We start from the raw sequence: 26,503 nt of genomic DNA on the forward strand, positions 1-26,503 counted from the left end.
CTCCCTCCGCGCGTCGGTCGGTTGTGATTTTCGGGCTTCGCAGCGGCGTCTCATCGGTGATGGCTGGCACAAATCACGTCTCCGAGGCGCTTTAATATGCTCCGCGCTGCGGGAGTGACGGTAGCACCGGACCAGTCTCAAAATGACCACCGGCTTCAGCTCCGGTTCCTGCCGGTTCGCAGATTATTTTGTGATCTGCGGACTCGACACCGAAAGCGGGCTGGAACCCGACGAACTGTCCGGTAAGCACGTTAGCCGTCGGGGAGGTGGAGGGGGGGATGTCGGGCTGATGCCGGGGCGAGGACGGAAGACCGGGTTGTTTTAACGTCTTCTCGGCGTTATTAAACAGTATTCTGTATGTATTAACGCCCATGTGTGTCAGTATCCAGTGTTAGGTGTGTAGCATGTTGTTGAGGCTGGCGGAGAGCGAACGTTAGGTCAGGCCTAGCTCATCTTCTCTCAGCCTGTTTGTTTGCAGGGCTCGGGGAGAAAAGCCTGCGGATTACTGGCCTGTTGTGTCCCTTTAACGTGCTGACATGCATTTTAATTCAGAGCCCGTCCACGAAACCCCGTCCTGAATGTTACACTCATTTATCCGTCAGTGTCATTTGATGTGGGTGTGATATTAACTCTTGTACGTGAGCAACATTTCACACATCCAATGCGGGGATTGGTTGGTGTGATGATCCAAGCTGTCATCCTGCCTGAGCTGTCACTGTCACTGTGGAGGAGATCAGACATCCAGGTAGCAACACACAGGGGCGAAATCAGCAATGTATTTACCTGCCCTCCCCTCTTTGTTGAGCCTCGCCCCTCAGCATCCATCATCGAGCCCACCTTCCTGAAATGCAGCTGCATCTCACAGTGATTTAGGCTGTCATTAAAAAAAGTGGACTCCTTCCCCGTTTATTTCTACAGTCAACACTTTCTACTTTCCAGTTGTGATTGCTTTGACTTCTGATGATGTCACAGGAAATATTAACATCTATCCTCATACAATAATTTATTATTTTGAGGTGATGTTTTATTGGTTTTCATGACTTTTAATTTTGACTGCAGCATTTCAATTCTCTCTGTGGCATGAAAAAAATGTTTCAAGTCCTTGGACCCAATTGCAAAATTACACTGTGGTTGTTTTTTTCTATTTTTGAACAGTTTCCTTTGTTGATTGTTTGTATGTTTGTTTGTTTCCCTTGGTTTTTAAACTCCTGACCTCTGGCCTGTTTCCACCAGGTATGATGTAATGTTGACAAAACTGAAGTGAGGTATGTGTCAACACAATGTGGGGCAGTAGAGCTCAAATGTGACGGCCATATGCAGGCTAACGCACCGTGCATGGAGATCTACCCTTTCTTCCACTTCTGTCAATCCTTTGCAAATGCAAATTTTTGTGATGAGGGTAACTTTGCAATGAATGTTGCAAAGGATTCCACTCGCATAAGAAATTATCCTACTGCTTCAGCAGTCTCAAGGTCCTTTACCCTCAAATTGCCATCTAATCATTCACATGCTCAAAGCGACAGCTGTCATCTAAGGTGCTCAGCCTCATTTGGGAGAAATTTGGGGAGTAGTGTCTCACAACACTTCAACATACAGACAGGGCAACACGGGGAATCAAAGAGATAGGCTGGAAATGATACATACATATACGCTTTGCCGTGAGACTTTAATTTTTAAAACCATGTTTTCCATTGTGTTGACATTGACATTTAAGTGAAATTCACCTATACTCTCATACGAGGCCAGGCCACACCCTTTCCTTTCACAAACAACTGCAGAGCTAAGCAGAGTACAGCAAGCTGTGACACACACGGATCTTGTTTGTGCTTGGCACACTGTGTATGGTGAAGTATTGAAAGCGAGATATGCTCACCTGCACTTAATTATGGACACTTGTTAAATTTAATTGCATCCAGTTTAACAGCTCTGGCCTGAAATCTGACTTTAAAGTTCTAACACTCAGTGTTTCTTGTCTTTATCTCTGTTGTTGAGCTGGACTGCATTTTATCTATATTTGTTAAGAACTTTGGACACTTATTTGTTAGTGTGTTTTTTTTTCAATCATGCAACACCAACAACAACATATTACTGATTCCAGATTCACTCTGCAGGAGAGAATCTCCATCATGAAGCCAATCGTTTTAAATGCTATCTCATTATTTATAGATAGGTTAAGAGTCCTGAAAGTAATATGGCCCCCATTCTTTGTCTCCATTGAAACTAGTGAGTGAATTTACTCATAATTTTCCCACTCATTCTGGTATTAAACATGTTAAACCACTATTAGGACTGTGATGACTCGGATAACTTCAATTCTACTGTTACAGTGACTTCACATATCTTCAGTAATATTTAATATTGTTGATGGAGGGGTCATTTTAAATAACTACAGAAAGAAGAAGGAAAAAGTGAACCTGCTGTCACCCTCACATTGTAGGTGTCTTTAAAAAGACCGGGTTGTAATGGTTACTCAGTCTGTGTCATGATCGACCTGACTTCTCAGTGCAGGCGGGACTTGCCGTGTTTGCTGAAAAGTATGACTTCGACCTTTGACGGAGGAGATTTGTGTTGTTTGGTGTTGATATGAATATCTGGCAGTGGCAGCGCCATCATTTCCCCCCCTCGTAATAATGTCAGGGTTTCCCACTGCGGCGCCCCTGATGATAAATATCCTGGGGAAGTCCTGAATGCTGAAGAAAATAAATGGGTTTACTCAGTTGAAATGATGCGTACCGCAGATTGCAGTAGATAATGAAATACTTCTGTTTTGCCACTGAAGCTGTTCTCACTCCACACTTGGACGCCTCCTGATGACTGTTGTAGTTCAGTTGGACAGCTGAGTGTAAATCTACCAGCGTAAACTAGCTTTAAGCCAGTATTAGGGTGTGTAAGCGCTTGTTGACCGGGTCACTGCTCCCTCTGAAATCACACAATAATCCAATTTGTTTGACTTTTACAGATTTTATTTTTATGACACAGAACAGTGATGGAAAGTGAAGATGATTGAGGAAACAGTGCGGACTGTATTCCATGTACTTTCTTGTCATTGTCAGTGTAACGTGACTCAGCAGCTAGTGAAAGGTTTACAAAGTTGCTAAAAGTAGCCCCCGCCCAAGCAGCTACCAAGCTGAGTATTCTCATAAACTTAACCCCTGCACTTCCTTTTTCTACTTCCTTCAATCGTGTTCCTCTTTACTGCACATTGAATTTACACTGAATTTGGGAACTGAGTCCAAAATGAGCCACTGATTTGGTTGAACACTGTCGTCGCAAAGCCACACTCATGATCCTCTAGTCTGAAAATCCAGATCAGAGTGCAGCTTTTTCTGTTTGGCTTTTGTATCCACTGTGGAAAAAAATAAATAAATAAAACCACCGTTGGGTCAGTGCTGATTGAAATATACTGCATTTTCTTTCAGAGTGTTTAGGTTTTGTTGTGTTGTCACAAAATGCAGATGGCAAATTCCTGATTTTTATGTCAGAATAATAGCCGATAAAGCAATGACAGGTCCATATCGAATCTGAAAACGATCGAACGGCAACATTTTCCTGTAATTATTTCAAACAGTGAAATGGACAATATATTTCTTCCTTTTTTAAATTTTTTTCATTTCCTATGTTTTCATGACCACAATTGTCACAGTAACATTCAGGAATGATTTGACAAGAGTTACCATAATATCAAGTAAATGAACCAGCTGTGCCTCCGTCATGCAGTGCCTCTTTTCTCTGATCGTTTGATGAGGTTTCTCATAAGCCTCTCCGACAGAGGCAGAAACGAAGCCACAGAAACTCCGCTGAGATGAACAGACCGGCGCTCTGAGGTCAGACTCCGCTTTCTGCTGCTCTACTTAATGCATGTTGTTGCTGTTTACTGGAGAGCCAGGTTCGGGGCTTACCCCTTATCGACTGTTTCATTCTTAGTTGAAGAGAGGAAATGATGTGGAGAAACTGCATTTCATGTCAGGAAAACATCTTCTGCAGGTAAACTGCACCCAGAGGTTACTTTTTTTTTAATAGTTTATGAAAGAAAGACAGAATTTTATCATATGTCATTGGTAGATGGAGAGATTTTTTTTTTAACAGATAGATTCACATTTTTAGATCAGATCACAACAGTCATGTGTCTGTCGATTCTTCTGTGGTTTGATGGCTAAAAAGTACACGAAGTGGGACATTTTTAGGAAATATTCCACTAGAAGTACAAATGGCAAAGAATTTTCATGGTTTTTAAAAATGCCATCTCACAAGTGACATCATGTGTAATTTTAGATAAGTTTTTTTTTTAAAAAAACAAAACAAAAACACAAATGCAGTGTGACAAATGTCAAAAGCTTTTGACATAAAATACAGAAACAAATGAGTAGTAACTTAAGCAGGGACTGAAATTCATGTGTTTTAGGGATGAGCCTGGTGTGACATCTGTGCAAGACACTGAAGTTGACAGAATAATCATCATAATCATGTATTCTGTTTATGATTAACTATTTATATATTGCAAGACTTTTTGATAAAATGAAATGTTTTCTTTAATTATTGACTGGCTTATCTAGTGAAATAATTCAGAATTACCCTCATCAGGAAGTACCAAACATTTTTCACTGCTTTCTCTTGTTAACTTGTCAAGTTTGAGAATCATTTTTGCATAATTTCATGAGGAATGATGAACTGAAAGCGTGAACTAATTGCTTATTTAATCAGTTGCGAGACAGAAACCAGTATATGTTTTTCCATCTTTATCACTTAGCCAAGACAAAACCAACGGAGCTGAGCTCCTTTTTATCAGTTATTTGCATTTTACAATGATTACACATTTTTATATAAACTTGCTTGAGAAAGTGACAACGGCATGCCAGTTGATAATTTATAGCAGTAGATGTTTTTGTTCTTTGATTCATCTGAGGAACAAATAATGGATAACTACCAGATTAAATGATCCCCGTGGTTCTTAACTGCAACAGTTTTTCACAACAATGAAATCGTGATGAAACTGTAGCTGCAGTGAACGCTGTTATTCAGCAGTGCAGGAACAACAGATGGTACGAAAGATTTCACTGTTATTGTCATCACTGAGCAGATAACTGCTCATTCTTTTTTGACTGTTAAAGGTCAAACCTTGCCGACTAAATATAGTTTGGGGTATAGTTTGGCGTGTCGCTGAAATGAGCGGATTCATTCATGTGAATGGTGAGATTTAACAGAACTGCTGTATCATCTGGGCTATTTAATATGATTCGAGTACAGTGAAACACAAAGAAATGACCAAAAAGTTGCTGAAAGGCCGGCCTCTGGCAGCACAGCGAGGACCTGATTAGCATATGTATGACCCTGCAGCCTCACAGGCAACACTGGAAACACACAGCGCTGAGGGACACGAGTACACTTGCAGACAGGCTGCACTTATTCAAATGCTAAATATCCTTTTGAATTTCCCAGGCAGCCTCTCTCCCCCAATCCTACTCGGCAAACAAATGAGGATGAATGGCTCAACATGAAAGCTGGCTTTAAATGCATAATGTGCTCTTTCATATTTCCATCCAGAGTTGTTTATTTGTGGCCTTGTAAGAGGTTGGTGCTTTAAAAATCTCTTTGAAAATGGATCAGGGAAATTTGGGATGCAGTTTGATAACTTGCAGTCCTTCGAGGATGTTATATATACTGATCTTTACATTTATTTATTTTTTTTAACAAATTAGTTCACTGATAAGTGTATGAAGATGCTGCTTTATGTACACATGGGGTTGATTGTTTTTCTCTCAAACTTCATGAGACAGTTTCAAAGTTAACAGGCTCACGTCTTGTTAAAAGATGAAAGGTTCTCTGCTCAGAGAACATGTGGCTCTGTGATGACTAGAAATTTCCCGGCTTAGTCATCAACTCAAACGATTAAAAATCTGTCTTTTTATGGTTAGTCTGTGTGACAAATGGTATTTTTTGTTATCTTTGTGGAAATCTCAGGTCGATGTCTTAGACCTTTGTCAGATTATCTCTTAGCGAAATGAGTGAAAATAGTCAGTCCAAAGCATAATTATTTATTGGTTTTGCTTGTTTCATGTTGGCTAAAGTGGAAAAAAAAAAAGAAAAAAATGGGTAAAACTAATTCCTGCTCATCTACATAAATGTAATTTTTACTCTACTAAATCCTCTAAAGAGATGCTGTCAGCACATTCACAGTGGAGCATTCAACACTTAGAGATCTATATCGTTGTTTCAACCCCTGTCTGGTTTTTACTGTATTTGGTTTGAAATAAATGTCACGGTGATCCGACATCAGCTCGGAAAAGATTTCGACTGGTGAAGGTTTACATTCCTCTCTGCTGTGGCAGACAAATTAAACCTGTGCATTCTTGTCGGAGCGACTGTTAGATCCCTAAAGTCCAATCCAGTGGTTGCAAACAGATGTTTAGGAACTCAGATTTCAGGCTTTCTTGCTGAATGAAACCCGTTTTAAAATCTTTCTGATATGACGGTGCATTTCAGATGTTCCCTTCTGTTTTAAATAACAGTAATTTTTTGGTTACGTTTGCATCTTTATTCAAAGAAAACTCAGAAAGATTCAGAAACGCAACTAGTAATGTAATGATGCTAAATGTTGTGGTAAAAATCTGTTTTCTGATAATCCAGTAAACGTTTTTCCACACCAAACCAGTCTGTTTCCACATTAAATGTCAATGTGCTAATTTCCAGAGAGGCAGAACATAACAACTATTATCAAAAAATATTTTCAATGAGTTTGACTCTTGAGCTGAAATGCCTTCAGTATGTTGTTGGTTTTGGATTTTGCTGGTTTTCATGTGAGGGAACTCAGAGTATCCTCTTGGAAAAGAAGTCCGTAAAATTACTATAAAACAGCTCATTTAGATTTCCTGACGGAGCAGTTTATTTGATAAAATCCTCAACCTCTTGCAAGTTGTTTTTAGCTTTCACTTAATATACTTTCTTCTTTTTTTTTTTTTTTTGGTTACTAAAAAGTACCCAGGAATCAGTGCGCCGGTATTTTTGGCCGCTGGCCTGCAAGCAGTGTTAACTATTGAAGCGTGAAAGAAAAGACAGCAGTGTGAGTGTTTGCAGAGACTGCCAGCTTAGAAGCTTCCCACGCCGTAACAAGAGGTAAAACATGGGACATTTTTAACACACACACACACACCAGTAGTCTCAGCAGTGAGTTGAAGCTGTGAGCGAGCGATCATCTCGTGTCAGCACCGGGTCCTCTCGGTGGATGAGTGTTGATGTTTCTGCCGCCGAGCTTATTTTTTTTATTCTATTTTTTTTTGAAGTGGCACCACTGTCCGTAACGATACACTGAGCCGAGTCGTGATGGAATCGCATCCTGTTCCGTGTGGCCCAGCGGGCCCTGCTGCAGTAGGCGTGAGGGCGTGTTGAGCGGAGCTGTGGGTGGTCCCTGGCTCACAGGAGGGGAGGCCGGGGCCGAGTGACGCGCTCTCACTCCCACCACTACCGGCGCGTCCGCCCTCTCATGGCGTCACAGCGCGTATGTCGGAAATGAGGGACAAACGGAGGCGATGTTTCTGAAGCAGAATCCGGCGAGCCTCTTAGCATGTGATTAGCATCAATTAGCAGCGGAGGAGAACAAACTTGCAGTTGCACCTGAGTCGCATCTGAAGTGGCACATCAGGTCGTCGCATTTCTGCGATGAGGAAAAGATTCGGTGTTAGGCTTGTTTATTGATGAAGTAAAAACATTATCCTCTGTGCAGTAAGAACAACACATTATTATGTAACTGTGTAACAGCTAAATGTCAGCCCAAAAACACAACATCCTCTTAAAACATTCAACATAAGAACAATCTTGTCAAATTTAATGCCACAATTTTGTAGATTTATATTGGATATGGGAAGCAGTAGTTTTATTTTCATGCTTTCCTGTGCCGTGCTTTTGAACAGCTTTTAGAAGTATTGTTCAGAGCGGCTGTGTGTCTTGCTTGTGTGATTTGTGAAAAGTAAACATGATGACTAGTGATTTGATTTGATTGTGATTATCTTAAAGAGCAGCGGCATGGGCCGTTGGAGGAAAAACAGCATGACGTCTCTGATTTTGTTGCACAAGCTAGATGCTTTCAGACATTTGATTTGACTTTCAAAACAAGTCGCGTCACATGATCGTATCCCATGTCTGCTTCCACTTCCTGTCAGAGGCCTCAGCCAGTGTTTACATGCTCACGGTCAACTGAGGCTACCTATTTGAGCTTTGGAGCATTTCGACTTAATCAAATCTGGAGAACAAATGATGAATTGAGTCATCAGAATAACAAAAAATGATATGAATCACTATTTCTTTGCTTCTCATCCTAATCCCAATTCTGGCCTGTGTCTCGTCGACAGGCATTTTTTTTTTCCCCCAGTTAAAGTTGTTCTTCTGGCCTACTTTCTTCTCAGTGGTCAATTTGGGTAAGAAAGTAACCAGCAGATTAAACTACTTAATCCTTTTATTTATTTTTTTTTCCACTGCCAGAAATCACTTCACTGTTTGGAAGACTCTACAGTAAATCAAGCTGCTGCTCCTCTTGACACTTCTATTCATGGATTTGGGGAGGAATAAAATTAGAATTAGGGTAGAATTAAGAAGAATAAAAACAGTTTATCTGAGTAAATGCGTCCGTCTATCATCCACAGAAGTTAAGCTTGGATTCTCTCCAGACTGCAGCAAAGGAAATGAATGTAATCGCCAGACTTGACAACGTAATTATCATTTGTCTGACAGCACTGAGTCATAATATAAATGTAATAAAGATGGATTTTCCTTACTTGTTCCCTGAAAAAAATCAATTGAGGAAAGTACTGATTTTTTGTCTGATAGGCGACATTTTCTTGGGAGCAGTTTCATTTTGAAGCCGAGTATCAGCTCAGCTCACATTAGGCTTCGACATGCTGCATGAATTTGTTTTAGCGCCAGCAGGATTTCACTGGGGATTGGGAAATGGAATGCATGAAGAAGAAGAAGAAGAAGAAGAAGGGAAACGGCACAGCAAAGGCAACAGCGGGTCTTTTTTTTGTGATGTAAAACGTTAGATAACCTAACAGCTTCAGGGCTGTGATACAATGAGCATTCATCCACTGTAATCTCATGACTGTCATCTGATGGAGCCACATTTTACCGCAGTTTGTCCAGACTTGAAATGTTTTATCAGCGTTTTCCGTCTCATCAGCTTTCCACGTATTTATCTACTTCTTCGCCCAATTCAATGGAACTTGGCATCCATTTCGACTGAAGAAGCGTTTGCTTAAAAATGGGTCACAAATCTTCCTTTGTTTGTTTTTCCTTCATAAATGCCTAATGTCCTCCTAAACCAATTGGGTGCTGTCGTTCTTTTTAAATCTCTCCCCAAAAAGGAGCAGTAAGAAAGAAGTTGTTGGCCTGTTTGTAGCTGCGGATTAATACACATGCAGCGCGCTTAGTGAGTAATTACAGCAGCTTGGTGGCGTTCGTGGGATCGGCTCAGAATAAACCACAGTGCCCATGTGTGCTGGTGAAGACGCAGCGTGCTGAGCAGTTAAAGGCTGCTGCTCATTACTATGTTATTTATTGTTTTTGACCATTAGAGCACTAAAAAACAGAATGTTTTTTTTTTTTTTTTTTGGGGGTGGGGGGGGGGGGGGGGGCATCAATCCCAGGTGACATAAGGTGAAGGCAGCTCACAATCTGGACAGGTTACACACTGACATTCACACCTGCAGGCAAATTAGGGTGACCATTCTACCTGAAAGGCAGGTTTTTGGAGGAAGCCGCTGTACCCAGAGTATACCTACACTCGCACCAGTAGAACGTGCAGATTCCACACAGAAAATCCTCAAGCAGGACAGGAAACAAGGTTATTTTATCCTGTGAGTGGAGAGTCCTTCCCACTGCACCACCATCCTGCAAAATGTATTCATGGTCAATTTAATGTTATTAATTTCAAACATTCACATTGTTTGGCTCCTGCTTCTTTATTGTGAATATTTCCTGGTTCCTTTGGGCCTCTCTGACATGAAATGCGCTATCTTTTTGGTTGTGGACTGTTGCTCACGACACTGCAGGACATATTAAGCTGCTTTTTGGGTTTCGGGAGAGGCTGGTTGACATATTTCACCATTCTGTCATACCGAAGGTTATTCAGTTATCCAGTAATTATGTGCTGCCCTTCATCATAATAGTGTCTAAAAATGATGCTTCTCCTGTCTCTTGCATGCTGACATGCTAACTTTAGCAGACAAACGTGATAAATAGGAAGCTTGTTAAGGTTTATCTGAAGGCACTGCCATGTTCTCATTACACTGTAACCGAGATCTCAGCCTGGCTGCTTCTTTCCCTCGGCTTCATGTTGTGGGATCATGATCCATGTTACAGTAATGCGGATTTGCATGATCTTCAGAAGAGGAGGAAACTATGACAAAGAGAAACGCCACATTCCTGTGTCATAACCCTACAGGCTGGCTCGGATTAGCATAGCCGCCTGACACAGACGAGATAATGGCCTGTGTGTGTGTGTCTCTGTGTGCGTGCAGCTTGTTCTCTGGAGGGCAGAGCTGCCGGGATGCGTTGACAACACCAACTGAGAAGTGATGCGAGAACCAGGCTTTTAATTATATTTTTGTTTTGTTTGTTGTGTAGCTTTATGCCAGTATATAGAGGCTACTAAATTCAGAGATGGGGCCAGAGGAAATTTGGCAAGTGCAAACAAAGGTAACCTTCCCACCACACACACTCCTCTCCCTCCTAACTCCAGCTCAGCTTTAACCCCTCACCCTTAAACCTGGCGCACCTTGTGTTTATTTTCTCAGCAGCCCTCCTTCGTTACTTAAAAATCTTGAGTTTTCACATTTGTTTTCTGCACAGGTGTGTGGGTACTTGCCCTTTCTATTTTGCTCACTCCTGATTTTCCTCCCCCTGGTTTCTCTCTCCCCCTCCGTCGTCTCCCTCACCCCCTTCACCAGCAGCTGAACAATGAGCTGATGTTTGACAATCACCGCTTCTGTTTCTCGCGCACACACACAAGTCCAGTGCTGGCTGCACTGGCAATGCTTGGTCAATGTTTACTCTCCCCCCTACACTCTGAATGACTTTTCAGTACTGCCTTGGTGTGTGCATCACTTCTGCTTTACTCTGGGTTCAAATCGACTCAATCCGTGCTTCTCTGACTGATTATTTTATATGTACCTCTGTATTGTCACTAAAGCTGTCATAAAGCATTAAGATCTATAAACTCTCATGTCTTTGCCCGATAAACTATTCTGAATTATCAAATACTGCTGTCCGACTGTTTTTTGTTTTCGCTTCTGGGTCAAAATGCAAATGACAGTTTTATATGATGCAATACAGCCTTCCTCTCAAGACAAACCTGCTGATTTGCTCTTTCTGGACTTGTGCCTGGCACTTGATATGTCGCTTCTGCTCAAAGTGTTCTTTCTGTTCCCTGCATCTGCATCTGGAGACTTGTGCTAACTGTTTTTCCCTCATTTTCTGTCTTTGCGCTGTCTCTGTGTTTGTTTGACTTACAGGTGAGAATTTTGAGCAGAGTCCATTGCGGAGAACCTTTAAATCCAAAGTTCTTGCACATTATCCAGACAATGTCGAATGGAATCCATTTGACCAAGATGCAGTTGGCATGGTATGATCTTTACACACATTTAACATAACCTTTGTGTTGTCATGATAACTGTTTGACCTTTAATGGTTAACAAAGCTACATACGAAAAACATATGTGTAGTCTTTCAATACGCTGACTCCTTCTTTGGACATGTCGTCCCACAGCTTTGTATGCCAAAGGGTCTATCATTCAGGACGCAGGTGGACTCCCGGGAGCCTCAGTTCCACTCCTTCATCATCACGCGGGAGGACGGCTCCCGCACCTACGGCTTTGCCCTCACCTTCTTCGAGGAGGTGACCAGTAAGCAGATCTGCAGCGCCATGCAGACTCTCTACCACATGCACAACGCAGAGCAGTACGACATCTTGCACACTCCCACCTCCCCGCCGGGGCCCGAGGACCAGCGGCACCAACACTCGCAGACCCGTCCCGTGCTGCACGCGGCGCCGTCCATCTCCCGCCTGCAGCGCTTCAACTCGTACGACATCAGCCGCGACACGCTGTACGTGTCCAAGTGCATCTGCCTGATCACGCCCATGGCCTTCGCGCAGGCCTGCAGGAAGGTGCTGCAGCAACTCCACCAAGCCGTCTCCTGCCCCCAGCCCCCTCCCCTCCCCCTGGAGAGCTACATATACAACATCCTTTATGAGGTGCCCCTGCCGCCGTCCGGCCGCTCCCTAAAGTTCTCAGGCGTCTACGGGCCCGTGGTGTGCCAGAGGCCGAGCACATCGGAGCTGCCGCTCTTTGACTTTGCCATCAGTGAGATGTTTAATCTGCTCGGGGTGGAGAACGTTCTGCAGCTCTTCACCTGCGCCCTGCTCGAGATGCAGATCCTGCTCTACTCACAACGTAAGTGTTTTCCATTCTCACTGGAGCGCATCGATCACCAGTACATGCACATACGGCTCTCAGTAGCCCGACTTGCATAAAGATCCTGTCCTTTATGGAAGCAGTTGAACAATTGTAATGTTCTCTAAATAGCCGGCAGTGGTGAGGCAGGAACAAATCCTGTATCATCTGTAACAGCTGCTACTCAGAGAGTTGGGAGGTCATGTAAGCCTGTTAGTAAAGGCTGTCTCAGGAGATTTCTCAGCAGCGGTGAGACATATCCGTAACATCACATGAGACCACATATTGTCTGGGGGGGGTAGGTATTACATGCAGCTGTAGCACCAGGGCTGCTTCTCTTACATTTTCAATGCTTTTGCAATCTCATGCTGAAAAAGTATTTCTGCATGGAGTCTTTTTTCCATCATTCTAGAAAAGCTCAGAGAAATAATGTCCACAGGAACTGCATTGATTCAGGAGCTTTGTGTTGATCTTGTGTTAAACTTTAGAATGCCTTGTGTCAGTGCAGTCCATTATTCACACGAACTAAATGAAATAGGCTATTTGGTGAGTTTCTTTGTGTTCATCTATTCAGTAACATACTGCTGCAAGAGCCTTGACACTCAAATACCCCATTTCTAAAAGATTTGGATTTCAGAATCTTTTGCTCTCTCTGTTTGCAGTTATTTAATTCAGTTCATTCATGTTAACCCTGGCTGTCTAGTTGTACATTTTAAATTTTCTTTAACGGTGTCTTTCCTGTCCTTCTTTACCATTCTGTGTGCGTCTGTGTCTCTGTGTGTGTGTGGGAACAAGATGGTCCCTTCATGAGGTTGGCTCTGTTGTTGTGATTGGATCCGATGCAACGGCCTGAGAAGGCAAATGGTTTACAAAACACCAGGAGCCGGGAGGAAGACGCTCTAAAGGGGGAACGCTGTGGGTGTTGCTAGGTAACCCAGAGACGGGGAGGATAGCGGTGATGCAGGATGATTATTATTGGCTGGAAGTGACATCATGCCTTTTTTTTCGCCCCCATGAGGCTCATCACTTCAGAGCATGTGAGGGGTGTTGTGTAGAGTTAAGCCCTGGCAGTCTTCCACCAAGAAGGACCGAGGGATTGTCGGGAAGAAACGCAGCGCTCTTAAACACACACTGCGAGGAGAGGGATGCTCTGCAAATAAAGAGATGACAGCGCGGGCTAAAAATAGAGCTGGAATTCATCACACTGATGGAAGAAGAAAGAAGGACCCTGAGCAGCATCTTTTCAATGAAGCTATTAAAGAGGAGAGCTTCAAATACTGTCTGCTTCTTCTGCTGTCACTTTCAAAAGAGGAAGCTCATCATGTGTCAGCTTTCGCAACAAGTCACAATTTAGGCATTGTTCAACATTTTTCTTATTTTGTGGGCATTGTTTTCTTTTATCATCGCGTGCATTGTGTAGTTGAGTGACAGGACAGATTAGAGGAGAGGGACGTCAAAGTGTAGGGGGAGGTCTGAACTGAGGCTGCTGCAGTTGCACATGCTTGAGCTACAGAGAGGAAATCTAGATTAAAACCACAAATCTGAAGCTGTTCCTGCGTTGGCACAGACTGTTTGGCTTCAGACAAGGCTTGAGGATCATTAAGGCTTTACATCAACATCGTGTGCCAGTTTTTAGCTCATTCATGATGCCAAGGAATGTGTTTTTTAATACATGCCGCAGTGTCATTTAGGTTTTATCTGCAGCTTATAAGACTTTGTTAAAAGATTTTGATCAGTGTATTAAATAGTTTATGTAGCTTCTCATTTGTGAGATATCCCTCAATCCTGGCCCAATGTTATGATGATAGCTTTTTGATATTTTCCTACATGCTAGTGTATTTTTCAAACCAAAGATAATTTAATTTAATTTAATTTAATTTATTTAGCCAAAGAAATATCATCAAATTATTATTTTTTTTCTATCCATATTCTGTACTACTTTCAATAAATATATTGCCTACAGGGTTCTGGAGATCAACCCAGCACAAACGCAGAAAGACAGACACACTCACACCCATGCACACACAGGGAGAGCATGCAAGTGCACCCCTGGCCCAAACTCTACTCAACATTACTGTTAGATAACCTGTTAAATAATTAAGATAAGGCAACTCTGGAACACGTGTGAATCCCAGCTGAAATTTAAAATCTGACATTTTAACAGCTGAACTTAGTAGAGAAATATTGAATGGAATTCCAGGAGTTCTGGCTGCAAATATCCAGAAAATATAAAATAGACCATCATAACTGTTCCATGTCTGACCAGTCAATATACTGTAATCGGAGAGTAACTTCCACTATTGTAAATAAACCGAGAATGTTGAAACAAGCTCTTTAAAATTAGCTGTTTGTTTGGATTAGTGCTGAGATGACCGATAAGCCGTTTCACTTCTGTATGCTCAATGTATTTTAAGTCATATCGGTGGGTGAAGTGAAAAATTGAAGCATCACTTTGTGTCTGATCCGCTACCGGCTCTCAGTGTGAGTATTCCTCAGACGTTCATGGTATGCAGCTGTGCATGCAAGCAGGCGTACTTCAGGCTTTGTTCAAGTGGTTTCTTATTGCGGTGGCCCAGTTTAAAAGCAGACGGGGTGATGTTAGTATTCTTATCCCCATCCTGGAAAGAGGAAGCCTGCTGGGAAAGAGGGGAGGAGGAGGGGGGGTGGGGGGGCAGGCCATGGTGCGAGAGTCCCACTTCTCGTGAAGCAGCGTATGACCAAATGAAGGAATGGTATTTATTTTGGCACCATAACAGGAGAGGCTGCTACTGCTGCTGCTGTGTGTGTGTAGTAGGTGTTGGTGAGCGAGGCAGGAGCGCCGATGAAGAGGGCTGAATGTATTGGATGTATACCAGTCAGCTGAAGTGCTGCTATGTGGAGTCACGATAAAGGAATTTAACATTAAGCAGAAGGCCAGCTGACTGCAGCTGTGTCACATTTCGAAATCTGGACTCCACAAAGGCCCTTCAGAGCACTTCCTCCTCCTGATCAAACCTCTCAGAGACCAGCTCGTAATGCTGCGGTCAGGCAGCCAAGAATTTAAAAAATGTGCATGTTTCTCCACCCAGATGGTGCTTTTTGAATGCTCCACAAAGGGTAAACAGCAGTGGTAAATGATGCTTTATTATCAAGAGATTTCATTTAACAACATGAAAAGTGTAAAGGCTTTTATAGTCGGTTGAGGACAGACAGGGTACATCCTGGACTCGTGAGCAATTGATCACAAGACAAACACACAGTCAGTCAGTCACACTCTCACAGAGAGAGAGAGAGACACTCACATGAACTCTATAGAATTTGTTTTTGTTTAGTTTTTTAATTTTAACTTCTGAGCCACAACAATGAAAATGCAGTATCTGGGAATATGACTAAATTATTTGGTTGAGATGCTTAAATATGTTCTCATTTTTCTCATTTCAACATTCTCATTTAATCATGTTGTGCAGAACATGGATCAAATTATAGGAACAATGGTGGTGTTTGTTATGGCCTCATCAGACAAATCGCTTGATTCCCCAGAAAGGTCTCAAACTAATCTTTAGACATCTTTACAGTTGTCATCGTTCACTTTGATCACAGTCTCTCACGACCACAGGCAGTTAATCTATCGTTATTTTCAGACTGATGTAGATAAATCGTAGCCGTTAAAGAATAAACTAACTTCTTAAGTCTATGGACTATTTGAACATGTTTGCACATTCATATAGCTGCTGTGTGAAGGTCCAAAGCTGTGACGTTCGACCTGTCATTCTCGCAAGGTTAAAAACATCCTGGCAAAATGATCTGTTCCTCACTTTAAGTAGAGCACTGAAGGCCTTAGTGAAATGTTTATACATAGCTTGTACTTATTTGTAATAATGAAAAAGAGCCGGGTCCCATCATCCTGGTACAGTGTGTTTGCCTTCTCAGTGATTGCAGAATCACCTTCGAAGTGTGTGTGCAGCCTGTGTGGGATCACTTCTAATTCCTCAACGATTGGTCATCAGTCTACTTCCACTCCTACAGTGGTACAATAAAGGGTGACAAAAGCAATGCATGCAAACGGTTAACACTGGAAGGTTGGGCTTCTCCTTTTGTGTTGTCAAGTTATTCCACTTTGTCTCTATGATTTAAAGTCTCTTAATACTTTTGCTTTACCTGAAGGAACTCTTTCATTATGCTTTTGGCCACAGCTCATTAGGGCTTGACAGCAGGCAGTTTGTGTCAACGCTTTTAATTCTGTGTAGGTAGACATCAGGCAATTCCATCATTGAGGCTTGCTAAGAGAAAAGCTGCTGATAGTTAGAACCAACCGGTGTGGTTACACTGCTTTTACTGCAAATGTAGTTAAATTAGCTATTGTCTGTGTCATGAAGCACAAGTGATGCTTTTCATAGAGAAAGCAGGCTGGGATCATGGTGCAGTAACAGTCATGCTGTGCAGCGCTCCTGTCATATGCTGATGTCTTATGTGGTGGAAGGAAAATACAGCAAGATGTTAGTGTATCAACTCATGCACTGCTTATACATGCAATGTGTGTTACATGGTACAATTTGTTGCTTCACCACTGTTTATTTTTGTGTGTCTCAACAGATTACCAGAGGCTGATGACCGTAGCAGAGAGCATCACGGCCTTAATGTTCCCCTTCCAGTGGCAGCATGTGTACGTTCCCATCCTCCCGGCCTCCCTGCTCCACTTCCTGGACGCTCCGGTGCCGTATCTCATGGGGCTCCACTCCAACGGGCAAGACGACCGCACCAAACTAGAACTGCCCCAGGAGGTACATACATACACACACACACACACACACACACACACACACATATACACTGACTTTAAATTTTCGTGTCCTTTCTGAGTGTGTTAGCCCCGGTAAAGGTCTCATGGCTACATGGAGGTTTAGGTTGATTAAACCGCAGCTAAATTTATTGTGTGAATTTGACCTGTGCTGTGAAGTAGCATTACAAATCTCTTTCCTCCCTGTGGCTCAACTTGTTTTTCAACTAATGAAAACTATTCAGGTGTCCCTTTTTCTTTGTGCAGACTTAAACATGGCTTCTGTAGCATCAGAGTTGGTCACACATTAACTATTTTGTGTGCATAGCATCCATTGTTTGGAGTTGTTATTTATTTGTCTCCTCTTTGCTGTGTCATCGTTCAGGCCAACCTGTGTTTTGTGGACATCGATAATCACTTCATCGAGCTGCCAGAGGAGCTGCCCCAGTTTCCCAACAAGCTGGAGTTCATCCAGGAGATCTCGGAGGTGCTCATGTCTTTTGGCGTCTCTCCAGAGGGAAATATTCACTCCACCGACAGACAGACCAAGCTCCGCGGCTTCAGATCAGTCGATATGGTCTCCGACAAGCGGAACGGCAACCTGTCGTCACCCCTCAACTCCTACCTGCTGAGGGAGAATGAGACCATCGCCAGGCTGCAGGCTCTGGTCAAGAGGACAGGAGTCAGCCTGGAGAAGGTGAGAAGCTCATGAGTACGCAAAAATCTACAGTACATTGATAAGACTGCGGCACGCTCATGAATTTATCATGATTCCCAGTACCACTCAGTTATTCAAATTCAGAAATAAGATAATTTTGCTAATAATGATTGTAATTAAATGGGAGATTTTTAATTTGTGAAAGATGATGAATCTTATGTATGCTTTATTGCTATGATGATAAAATAATTAGATTATATGGATTAATGGAGCTTAATGGTTTCCAAAAATTTATTTATAGGGAACGCTGAAATGGATTTACTAGTGTTTATCAATGGAGTGACCAAAAGGTGTTTACAAGTGTAAAGTTAAGGATAGAACATAAAAGTTTTTGCATTTTTCAATTGAAAGAATGCAAAGCTTTGTTGTTTTGTCAGTCTTTATTGTTATTGTAGTAAGAGTCGATAAACAGCAGGGGGAGCTGCTTCTTTTTTATTGTTTTATGCTTGTGTGTGTTTTTGTGTCTTTTTGAGCAAATGCTGCACCTGTTTTGAGCCAGCGGTTTGTGTTTTGACTGTCCTTGTTTAAAAAAAAAAAAACACCTAACACATACATGATGTCTGTTGAGCATTTTTACAAATGTGATGATGCTCTTTGAAAACGAAGAGCTAAACCTGAACAAAAAAGCTCGATTACAGTCTGATCAGCTTATGCTCTTCTGGCCAGCATTAGCTTTCCATGACTTTACCAGCCGGTCGTCTGTCCAAGTATTCCAGCTCCGAGGTCACATCGTAGAATTACTCCTGTCTGAATTTACAGTGGACTTTAAATTTCAAAGCATGAAGGCGGAGATTAAACAAATTCCTGGTCGTCAAAGTGCTGACATCTGTTCAGCTGAGCCGCTAAAAACGGAACTTGTTTGTTGGGGTCATAAATCAAAAACGACTTTCTTTCTCATTTGGATTTTATTTTCTGTTACAATTTACCCAAATCAGCTGTTTACATTTCAGTGATGAGTGTTTGTGTCCATCAGCTGGAGGTGAGAGAGGACGCCGGCAGCGGGAAGGACGCGCAGGTTCAGTGCGACGAGGAGGAGCTGAAGATGCACCAGCTCAACATCCACGTGCGAGAAGTCTTCGCCAACCGCTTCACGCAGATGTTCGCCGACTACGAGGTGTTCGTCATCCAGCCCAGCCAGGACAAAGAGTCGTGGTTCACAAACCGAGACCAGATGCAGAACTTTGACAAGGTGAAGTGCTTTAGTGTATGGAACTGAGATCACAATGTGATGTTTTTTTTTTTATCACAGGGTCTTTAAACGCCTTGTGTTTGTGCAGGCTTCCTTCCTGTCGGACCAGCCCGAGCCGTACCTGCCCTTCCTGTCGCGCTTTTTGGAGACGCAGATGTTCGCCTCCTTCATCGACGGCAAGATCCTCTGTCACGACGACGAAGACAAGGAGCACTCCCTGCGGGTGTTCGACTCCCGGGTGGATAAGATCCGGATGCTGAACGTGCGCACGCCCACACTGCGAACCTCCATGTACCAGAAATGCACCAACATCGAAGAAGCAGGTTAGTGAAAAAGCTTTGTCCATCGACGAATCATCAACATCAACATCATTGTATTGCTTGCCAATCTCTTAGAATTGTACCCTACTGTCTTAAAGAAAATTCCTCGTCTTCTGAGGAAAACTCAGCTGCAGGTTTTACTTTAACAACTTTGAAACTAAACTGTGTTGCACTTCTCAAGAAGAAGAAAAAGAAGAAAAAGGAAAAAAAAACATTATAATGATTAAATATGACCCTCAACCTTCTGACAGCATTTCTCCAGAGCTTTGATCTCTGTCAACTGACTGACTGATCACTGTCTTGTTTGCAGACAACCTGTTTAGAAAGCGATATGAAAAAGCTGATTTTGTTGTCCCTGAACCTCACGCCATTAGCCCGGAAACCGACAACACCAGCCACCGTAATATGTGTTCTTGTTACCTAACACGTCTCTGGGTGGAATCTCTCTGGTTGTGTGTGCAGTGCATTTGACGAGGTGTACTTATAGAGGACAGTTTGATCTCCTCTGTGTGTTTAAACACCATGTTTCTGTGTAATACAGTGTTCCTTTCATACACTGCTATTAATTCAAGTGTCCTCTATGAGCTCCTCTGTGCATTGCAAATGCAAAAGCTTTTTCAAAGCTTGGTGATCTCTTCTTATGGAGGTGATTTGATAACTTGCAGCATGCAGATGTCTGGAGGATGATGATTTGCTTCTTCCAGGAAATTAAATGTTGTCGCTGGAGCCAATCTGCATGCTTCCAACATTTTGGTACTGTGGATTTGTACTGTGTATGGATCTCATCTTATTTGTTTTGTGCCCTGTCATGCATAAAGTATTCTTACTATGGTTGACTTGATTCTTCCAAATCTTTGGGTGCTTTTGCTCTCTCATATGTGGGTGTATTGACGATCAGGCCTCAGGAGATCTCTGTCAAAATCTGCATTCATGGATGTTCCTGTGAAGAAAAAAAAGCTTCTTTTCCGAACTTTTTTTCTGTCACATCCTCGGGCTCTGTGGGTGTTTGGGAGGACAAGTTTCTTTTGAAATGTAGCATGCACTTTTTTTTTCTGCCGTCAACTACTTGAAATGAAAATCAATTAGTCGAAGCCTATTGATTTCACAATACAATTTATATGGTAAAAGAAATCATCCTTTTCAAAGGATCAAATGAAAAGAAAAACGATAGACTTCAGTTCAGACGGCGCTATTTCCAGTTTGCTCTTTACATATTGATGTACTTGAGTTTTATGAAGAGCACTGATATTTTTTTATTGTGATTATGGCAATGGGGTTCTTTGTAATGGGAACAGGATATTAATTTTCTAATATAAGATGATCTATGATATCGAGCTGCGTTTCTTTAAGATGTTGTTGTGCCGCAGAGTCTGGAACAATAATGTCCTGACATTTAGAGCTCTATGCTTTTGGGGGAAAAATGAAAATGATAAATGCATCCTGTTATCTCACTGCAAACTCCTCCTCCATCTTCCCGGCAGAGAAAGCCATAGAGATGAGGGTGGCGAAGATCGACCACACCGCCCTGCACCCCCACCTGCTGGACATGAAGATCGGTCAGGGGCGCTACGAGCAGGGCTTTTTCCCGCGCCTGCAGTCCGACGTGCTCTCCACCGGGCCCACCAGCAATAAGTGATTATTCACAGCATCATCGTCACGTTGGGATTTCTCTTCACATGAGACAAATCTCAGTCGGAGCTTATTAAAGGCCTGTTGTCCTGTTCCACAGATGGGCCAAGAGGAGTGCTCCTGCCCAGTGGCGGAGGAGGGACCGACAGAAGCAGCACGCTGAGCACCTTTATTTAGACAACGACCAGAGAGAGGTGAGACGTCCCTGCAGCGTTCTTCTCTTCTCAGCTCACTCATTCAAACTGCCCGTCTGCATGTCGGAGGTTTCTTTCTTCGTTTTGCACGACCTGCCCGCCTTTATTTTGACTCCTCTCTCACCATCTTGTCTGCTCTGTTAACCCCGTTTACACATCTGGTCATTGTCTTCTTTGTTTTTTCTGCTTTGTTTCTCTGCCGCTCGTGCTTGCACACTCTCAGCATGTCGAGTGTTTGTTTCCGGAGCTGCAGCTCCTGCTGTTTCTTGACTACTACTGGCTCTCGCAGTCCTTCAAGCCCTGTCTAAAGTCGGTGACTGTGGATGTGGTATGTGTTGGTAGTGCACGGACCAAATGACGCGCACGCACGTGATCTTTCCTTGAATTTGCCTCCTTAGAGTCCAGCAGCTGACCTTTCCATTAAGTCTGTCCCTTATATCATGCATAATTTTAATTATAGGATAATTAAATAATAAGTATTAACTGTTGTTTGGGTCATTCAACTCGTTAAACATTATTTTGAAATAAATGAGTTAAGCTTCGCTAGCAGTACGAGGACCCCAATATGAAGTGATTATTTCTCTGAAGAGTCGGTAAATTACGACAGCAAAAAACTCACAATCTCTCTTGCTCTCTCTCTCATTTTAACAGAAGTACATCCAGGAAGCCAGAAACTTGGGCACGACCATCAGGCAGCCTAAACTATCCAACCTGTCGCCGTCTGTCATCGCCCAGACCAACTGGAAGTTTGTGGAAGGATTGCTGAAGGAGTGCAGGAACAAGGTTTGTTGATGATGGTCTGGTTGCTCAGGTTACCTCCATTCTCTGCCGTGCCACTTTACCGCTTTGGATTCAGGCGTGCTGCTTCTCATGCTACTAGCTTTACAGATGTAGAAACATTTTTCACTGAGGCTTGTTTGTTTGCAGAGCACTGTAAGGCATCAGTCAACTAAATCTGGACTTATCAATGCTTATAACAAACTGTACGATGGCTAAATTTAGGAATTGTTTGAAAGTGTTCGTTGTTCCTTTTTAAAACCTCAAGATTTAATTCTTCATCTAAGTTAATTTTCCATCAGCACAGAAACCACTAGTTTTCTGTTTTATTTTAATAACCTTTTTAAACAAGTTAAATCCTGTGACGATCAGCGATGTCCTTTTCAAGGGCAAAGACAGCAGAACAGCTTTAAACATGAAAAAGTGTTTTAATTAAACTGCTTCCAAACATGGGGAGAGCAGCGCAGCAGTGGAGAGTGAGAAGGGAATGCGACACACCTGAGTTCCATCAGGGACTAATCACCTCTCTGCTCTCCTGCTGTGAGAGGAGAGAGTTAATTAATCCCTGATCGGATTCAGGTGCGTCGCATTCCCTCCTCACACTGTATATATACAGATATACAGTATATACATACATCTGAAGTGAGCAAACACAATGTAGTATTATTACCTGGACTTCCTTATATCTGTGTGTGTATTGTTTGCAGACCAAGCGTATGCTGGTGGAGAAGATGGGCCGGGAGGCAGTGGAGTTGGGTCATGGGGAAGTGAGCATCACCGGCGTGGAAGAGAACACGCTGATAGCTAGCCTCTGTGACCTGCTGGAGAGGATCTGGAGCCACGGACTGCAGGTTAAACAGGTCAGAAAAAATACAAAACAACAAGACACCGAGGCCGCCGCACAGCGGAGAGAGCATGAGCAGCGGATTAGCTTCAGGTGGTGCTGACTGTGACCGTGGCTGTTGTCTTCCAGGGGAAATCTGCCTTGTGGTCTCACCTGCTGCACTACCAGGACAGCAAGGAGAAGAAGAACGCAACTCCCGGTGGATTAGGACCTCCTGGTAAATAACAAAATCAGTCTAACTGATCAACAAAAATAATGTGTTTTTTTTTTTTTTTTTTTTTTTGTTATAATTACACCGCCTTTAATTCTTTACAGGTTTAATTCATGACACTGAAAGACGGAAATCCGATGGGGGCATGTCAGCAATGCCTCCTCTGAAAGTCTCTCTGATCCAGGACATGAGGTGAGATCTGCGCCTGAGGTTTTCTATATTCATTTAAACGCACGACGTTCAGTTAACTAGCAGACCAACATCCATCCGTCCATCTTCTATACCGCTTAGTCCTGTGCAGGGCCAAATCCCAGGGCAATCACTCAGACAGGCACACACACATACACACACACACAGGGCCAGTTTACAATCCCCAGCTATCCTCACATGCATGTTTTTGGACTGCTGGAGGAAATCCACAGTCCAGAAAAGCCAGCCCTGTATCTAAGATTAATACTGCCCCCTTGTGGTAAACTAACAAACAAAATTACAAGTGATGTTTGAAAACTGACGGCCTTCAAAATATTTTTTTAATATTCTGGTTAAAATAATTAGATTAGTATATTTACATGATAATGATGATGATATAGTGCATCATTATTTCAAACTATTTTCTCTCTCTCAGCCAAGAAGCTGTAAAATAATTGGTTTGTTTTGTGGTTTGGTTTTGGTTAAGTGATTAAAAACATGCAAATGACTGCTTTTTTTTTCCAACTTTGGCTTTTTTTTTTTCTTTTTAATACATTTAAATCATCCACAGTTCCTGAATTGGAGTGTTTTTTTTTCTAAGCTCTATATAATAAACAACTAAATTATTCTGCTTTGCTTGGAAAAATATCTTGCAGAAAGAACCATGTATTCACTCTTGTGCACTCCCAGTGCATTTATTCAGTGAAAATAATGTAGCCTATCAATAACACTAAAAATGACAAATACAAGGAAAAATATTTCCTTTAGGTCCTCAGTACATCAAAAAGTCCAGTTTTGTATTTTATCACACGCTGTAACTTACATCACATTTCCAGCACTACTTCTGTATGCACAGCATGTTTAGCTTTATGAAAACTGACACAGAAACACAGCGTGTTTCACTGGCTGAGCTTACAGCAGTAAATCATTAAGCAAAGTTAAAAATGTCCACCTAATGTTTTACAGTAGTTTATAGGTCCATTCATTACACAGTAATCTTCTGAGACTCATGTCAGCATGCCTGTGTGTTTCAAGTTGTGTGTGATGGCAGCCATCTTTGTTGTCCGGGTATCTACTCTAACCAGCCAGTGGTTGAGAGTCTGGGGTCTCGTGTAAAGACGACGCAGATCCAGTCTGTGTAAAACCGTGTTACTTCCAGCCTAATTACCAAGACGACCCTTCGCCCGCCCCTCCCTCCAGTCTGACTGGGTGGGAGAGGAGGGGTCAGCCGAGGGCACAAACACACAGCTCCAATCTCCATAGGTCCTCCTCCTCAAATCCGACAGCGTGACAGAAACACGGTCTGTCACAGAAGCGACCGTCAACATCAGCATAGATAATTCTATTAATTGGTAATACAGTTTTAATAAGCACCAAGTGTTTTCATTCTAGGTTTTATTGGATTTTAATAATTATTGGAGATGATTTCAACCAGCGTGTATTCCAGGTTAGATTACAATAATGCAGCACGTTGGAGATGTTTTCCACTGTTGCTATGGAGACAACAAGCGGGGAAAAAAAAAAACTGGGTTACTTGAAGTGAGTGAGCGCCGAGGGTGTAGACTGGGAGGGGGGATGGAAGGTGGAGGAGGAGATGTGGTGAAGCGCGTATGGCACAGGTGGAGTGGAAGGGAATGTGTCTGGACGTGGCAGACATGATACTGGCTCGGAGCGCCCCGCACGCTCACACACTCCACCGCGCTGCGGCAGAAACGCCACGCCGAGTCAGAGGCGGTCTGACTCTGTGACAACTCCTGCGCATCAAGTCAGGAGTTTTATATTGATGTCAAGTAATGCAGAAACAGTTGGTGAAGTTGGTGAATCACTACTCTGTGGTGCACCAAATTTGGGCAGAAGGAAACGTGGCGTCGGTCCGATCAGCCAAACCCTGCTGATGGTCGGTTCTGTTTTTCGCCCTGCAGACACATTCAGAACATAAGCGAGATCAAGACAGACGTGGGCAAAGCCAGAGCCTGGGTCCGTCTCTCCATGGAGAAGAAGCTGCTCTCCAGACATCTGAAGCAGCTGCTGTCTGACCACGAGCTGACAAAGTGAGCAAACCGACACGCCGCCTGAGTCCACACGCTTGTGTCTGTTACAGATTTATTGTGTTGTAAAACGGCGGAGCTGGTCGCCGAGTGTCTTCTAATTGTTCTTGTCTTGACCTTCTTTCTGTGCCCGTGTAGGAATGTCGCTCTCGTCTGAAATTAAGAGGACGTGCGCTCCAGACATTCATTATACATTAACACTTTTGAAATGGCAGAGCATCGTAGCGTAGTCCACGGCCGCATAAATAATTCACAGCCTTGTTCATAATTGATATCCGAGTGCTGAAGTGGGTCAGGGGCGTTTGTGTCTGCCTTTGCGACCTTAGCGTCTTTTTTTTTTTTTTTTTTCCACACAAGAACAATGGTCACATTGCCATACATTATTGTCCAGTTTCCCCTGTAGTTAACTAGGCATTCATGTGGACAAATCAAATGAAGAAATATAATTTAATGGTTAGATTTGTCTTATGTGTCTTTAAACAATCGTTTGTTCTTCTTTCAGGAAACTTTACAAGCGCTACGCCTTCCTGCGCTGTGATGATGAGAAGGAGCAGTTTCTTTACCACCTCCTGTCCTTCAACGCGGTCGATTATTTCTGTTTCACCAACGTATTCACAACCATCAGTGAGTGTTTAGTGTGTCCAGCAGCAAAGTCTGCCACCCGCCAGATTTTATTGATCCGAGCTCACGGCGTCTCTCTGTACCGCAGTGATCCCCTACCACGTGGTGGTTGTTCCCAGTAAGAAGCTGGGGGGCTCCATGTTCACCGCCAACCCCTGGGTGTGTGTCTCCGGTGAGCTGGCAGAGACTGGAGTCCTGCAGGTCCCCAGAAACACTCTGGAGATCACTTTCGAGGTTGGCGATGTTTCTCACATCAAGAATGAGTTCAATCATTGAATTCGAACTGTTCTCAGGAAGTGTCCCCTCATATCATACATTTTGAATGTCTTTTTGTTTTGGTTGTGTGTTTTCTTTAACATCCTCTTCTCCTTCTCAGTGCCAGAACCTGGGCAAACTCACCACAGTGCAGATGGGTCACGATAACACAGGGCTCTATGCGAAGTGGCTGGTCGAGTGCGTTATGGTCCGCAACGAGATCACGGGACACACGTACAAGTAAGCACGGCTCATGGCGTCGGTGTAACACACACCGCTCTGTCCCAACAGTCTTTCTGACGGCGTCCTTGGTTT

The 26,503-nt window shown here is 42.9% G+C and overlaps 1 protein-coding gene across 6 annotated transcripts in view; it reads left to right on the forward strand.

The window, feature by feature from the left end:
- The window catches only part of dennd5a (DENN/MADD domain containing 5A), a 30,252-nt gene continuing 3,749 nt past the window's right edge, over window positions 1–26,503 (forward strand). The window contains exons 1-20 of one of the 6 annotated variants that reach the window (XM_030108164.1): window positions 1–242; window positions 10,612–10,683; window positions 11,499–11,608; window positions 11,753–12,437; window positions 17,010–17,197; window positions 17,579–17,890; window positions 18,885–19,100; window positions 19,189–19,423; window positions 19,731–19,820; window positions 20,902–21,052; window positions 21,150–21,243; window positions 21,467–21,571; window positions 21,895–22,026; window positions 22,728–22,880; window positions 22,994–23,081; window positions 23,180–23,267; window positions 25,187–25,315; window positions 25,815–25,936; window positions 26,022–26,167; window positions 26,310–26,428. In XM_030108164.1, coding sequence (XP_029964024.1) covers window positions 143–242; window positions 10,612–10,683; window positions 11,499–11,608; window positions 11,753–12,437; window positions 17,010–17,197; window positions 17,579–17,890; window positions 18,885–19,100; window positions 19,189–19,423; window positions 19,731–19,820; window positions 20,902–21,052; window positions 21,150–21,243; window positions 21,467–21,571; window positions 21,895–22,026; window positions 22,728–22,880; window positions 22,994–23,081; window positions 23,180–23,267; window positions 25,187–25,315; window positions 25,815–25,936; window positions 26,022–26,167; window positions 26,310–26,428 — 3,335 coding nt within the window. In that variant the 5' untranslated portion in view covers window positions 1–142. The remainder of the gene's footprint in view (window positions 243–10,611; window positions 10,684–11,498; window positions 11,609–11,752; window positions 12,438–17,009; window positions 17,198–17,578; window positions 17,891–18,884; window positions 19,101–19,188; window positions 19,424–19,730; window positions 19,821–20,901; window positions 21,053–21,149; window positions 21,244–21,466; window positions 21,572–21,894; window positions 22,027–22,727; window positions 22,881–22,993; window positions 23,082–23,179; window positions 23,268–25,186; window positions 25,316–25,814; window positions 25,937–26,021; window positions 26,168–26,309; window positions 26,429–26,503) is intronic. The other 5 variants (XM_030109663.1, XM_030108947.1, XM_030110424.1 and 2 more) reach the window with 5 other exon arrangements.

This window comes from Salarias fasciatus, chromosome 1, assembly GCF_902148845.1.
Source record: "Salarias fasciatus chromosome 1, fSalaFa1.1, whole genome shotgun sequence".
NCBI classification, from domain to species: Eukaryota; Metazoa; Chordata; class Actinopteri; order Blenniiformes; family Blenniidae; genus Salarias; species Salarias fasciatus.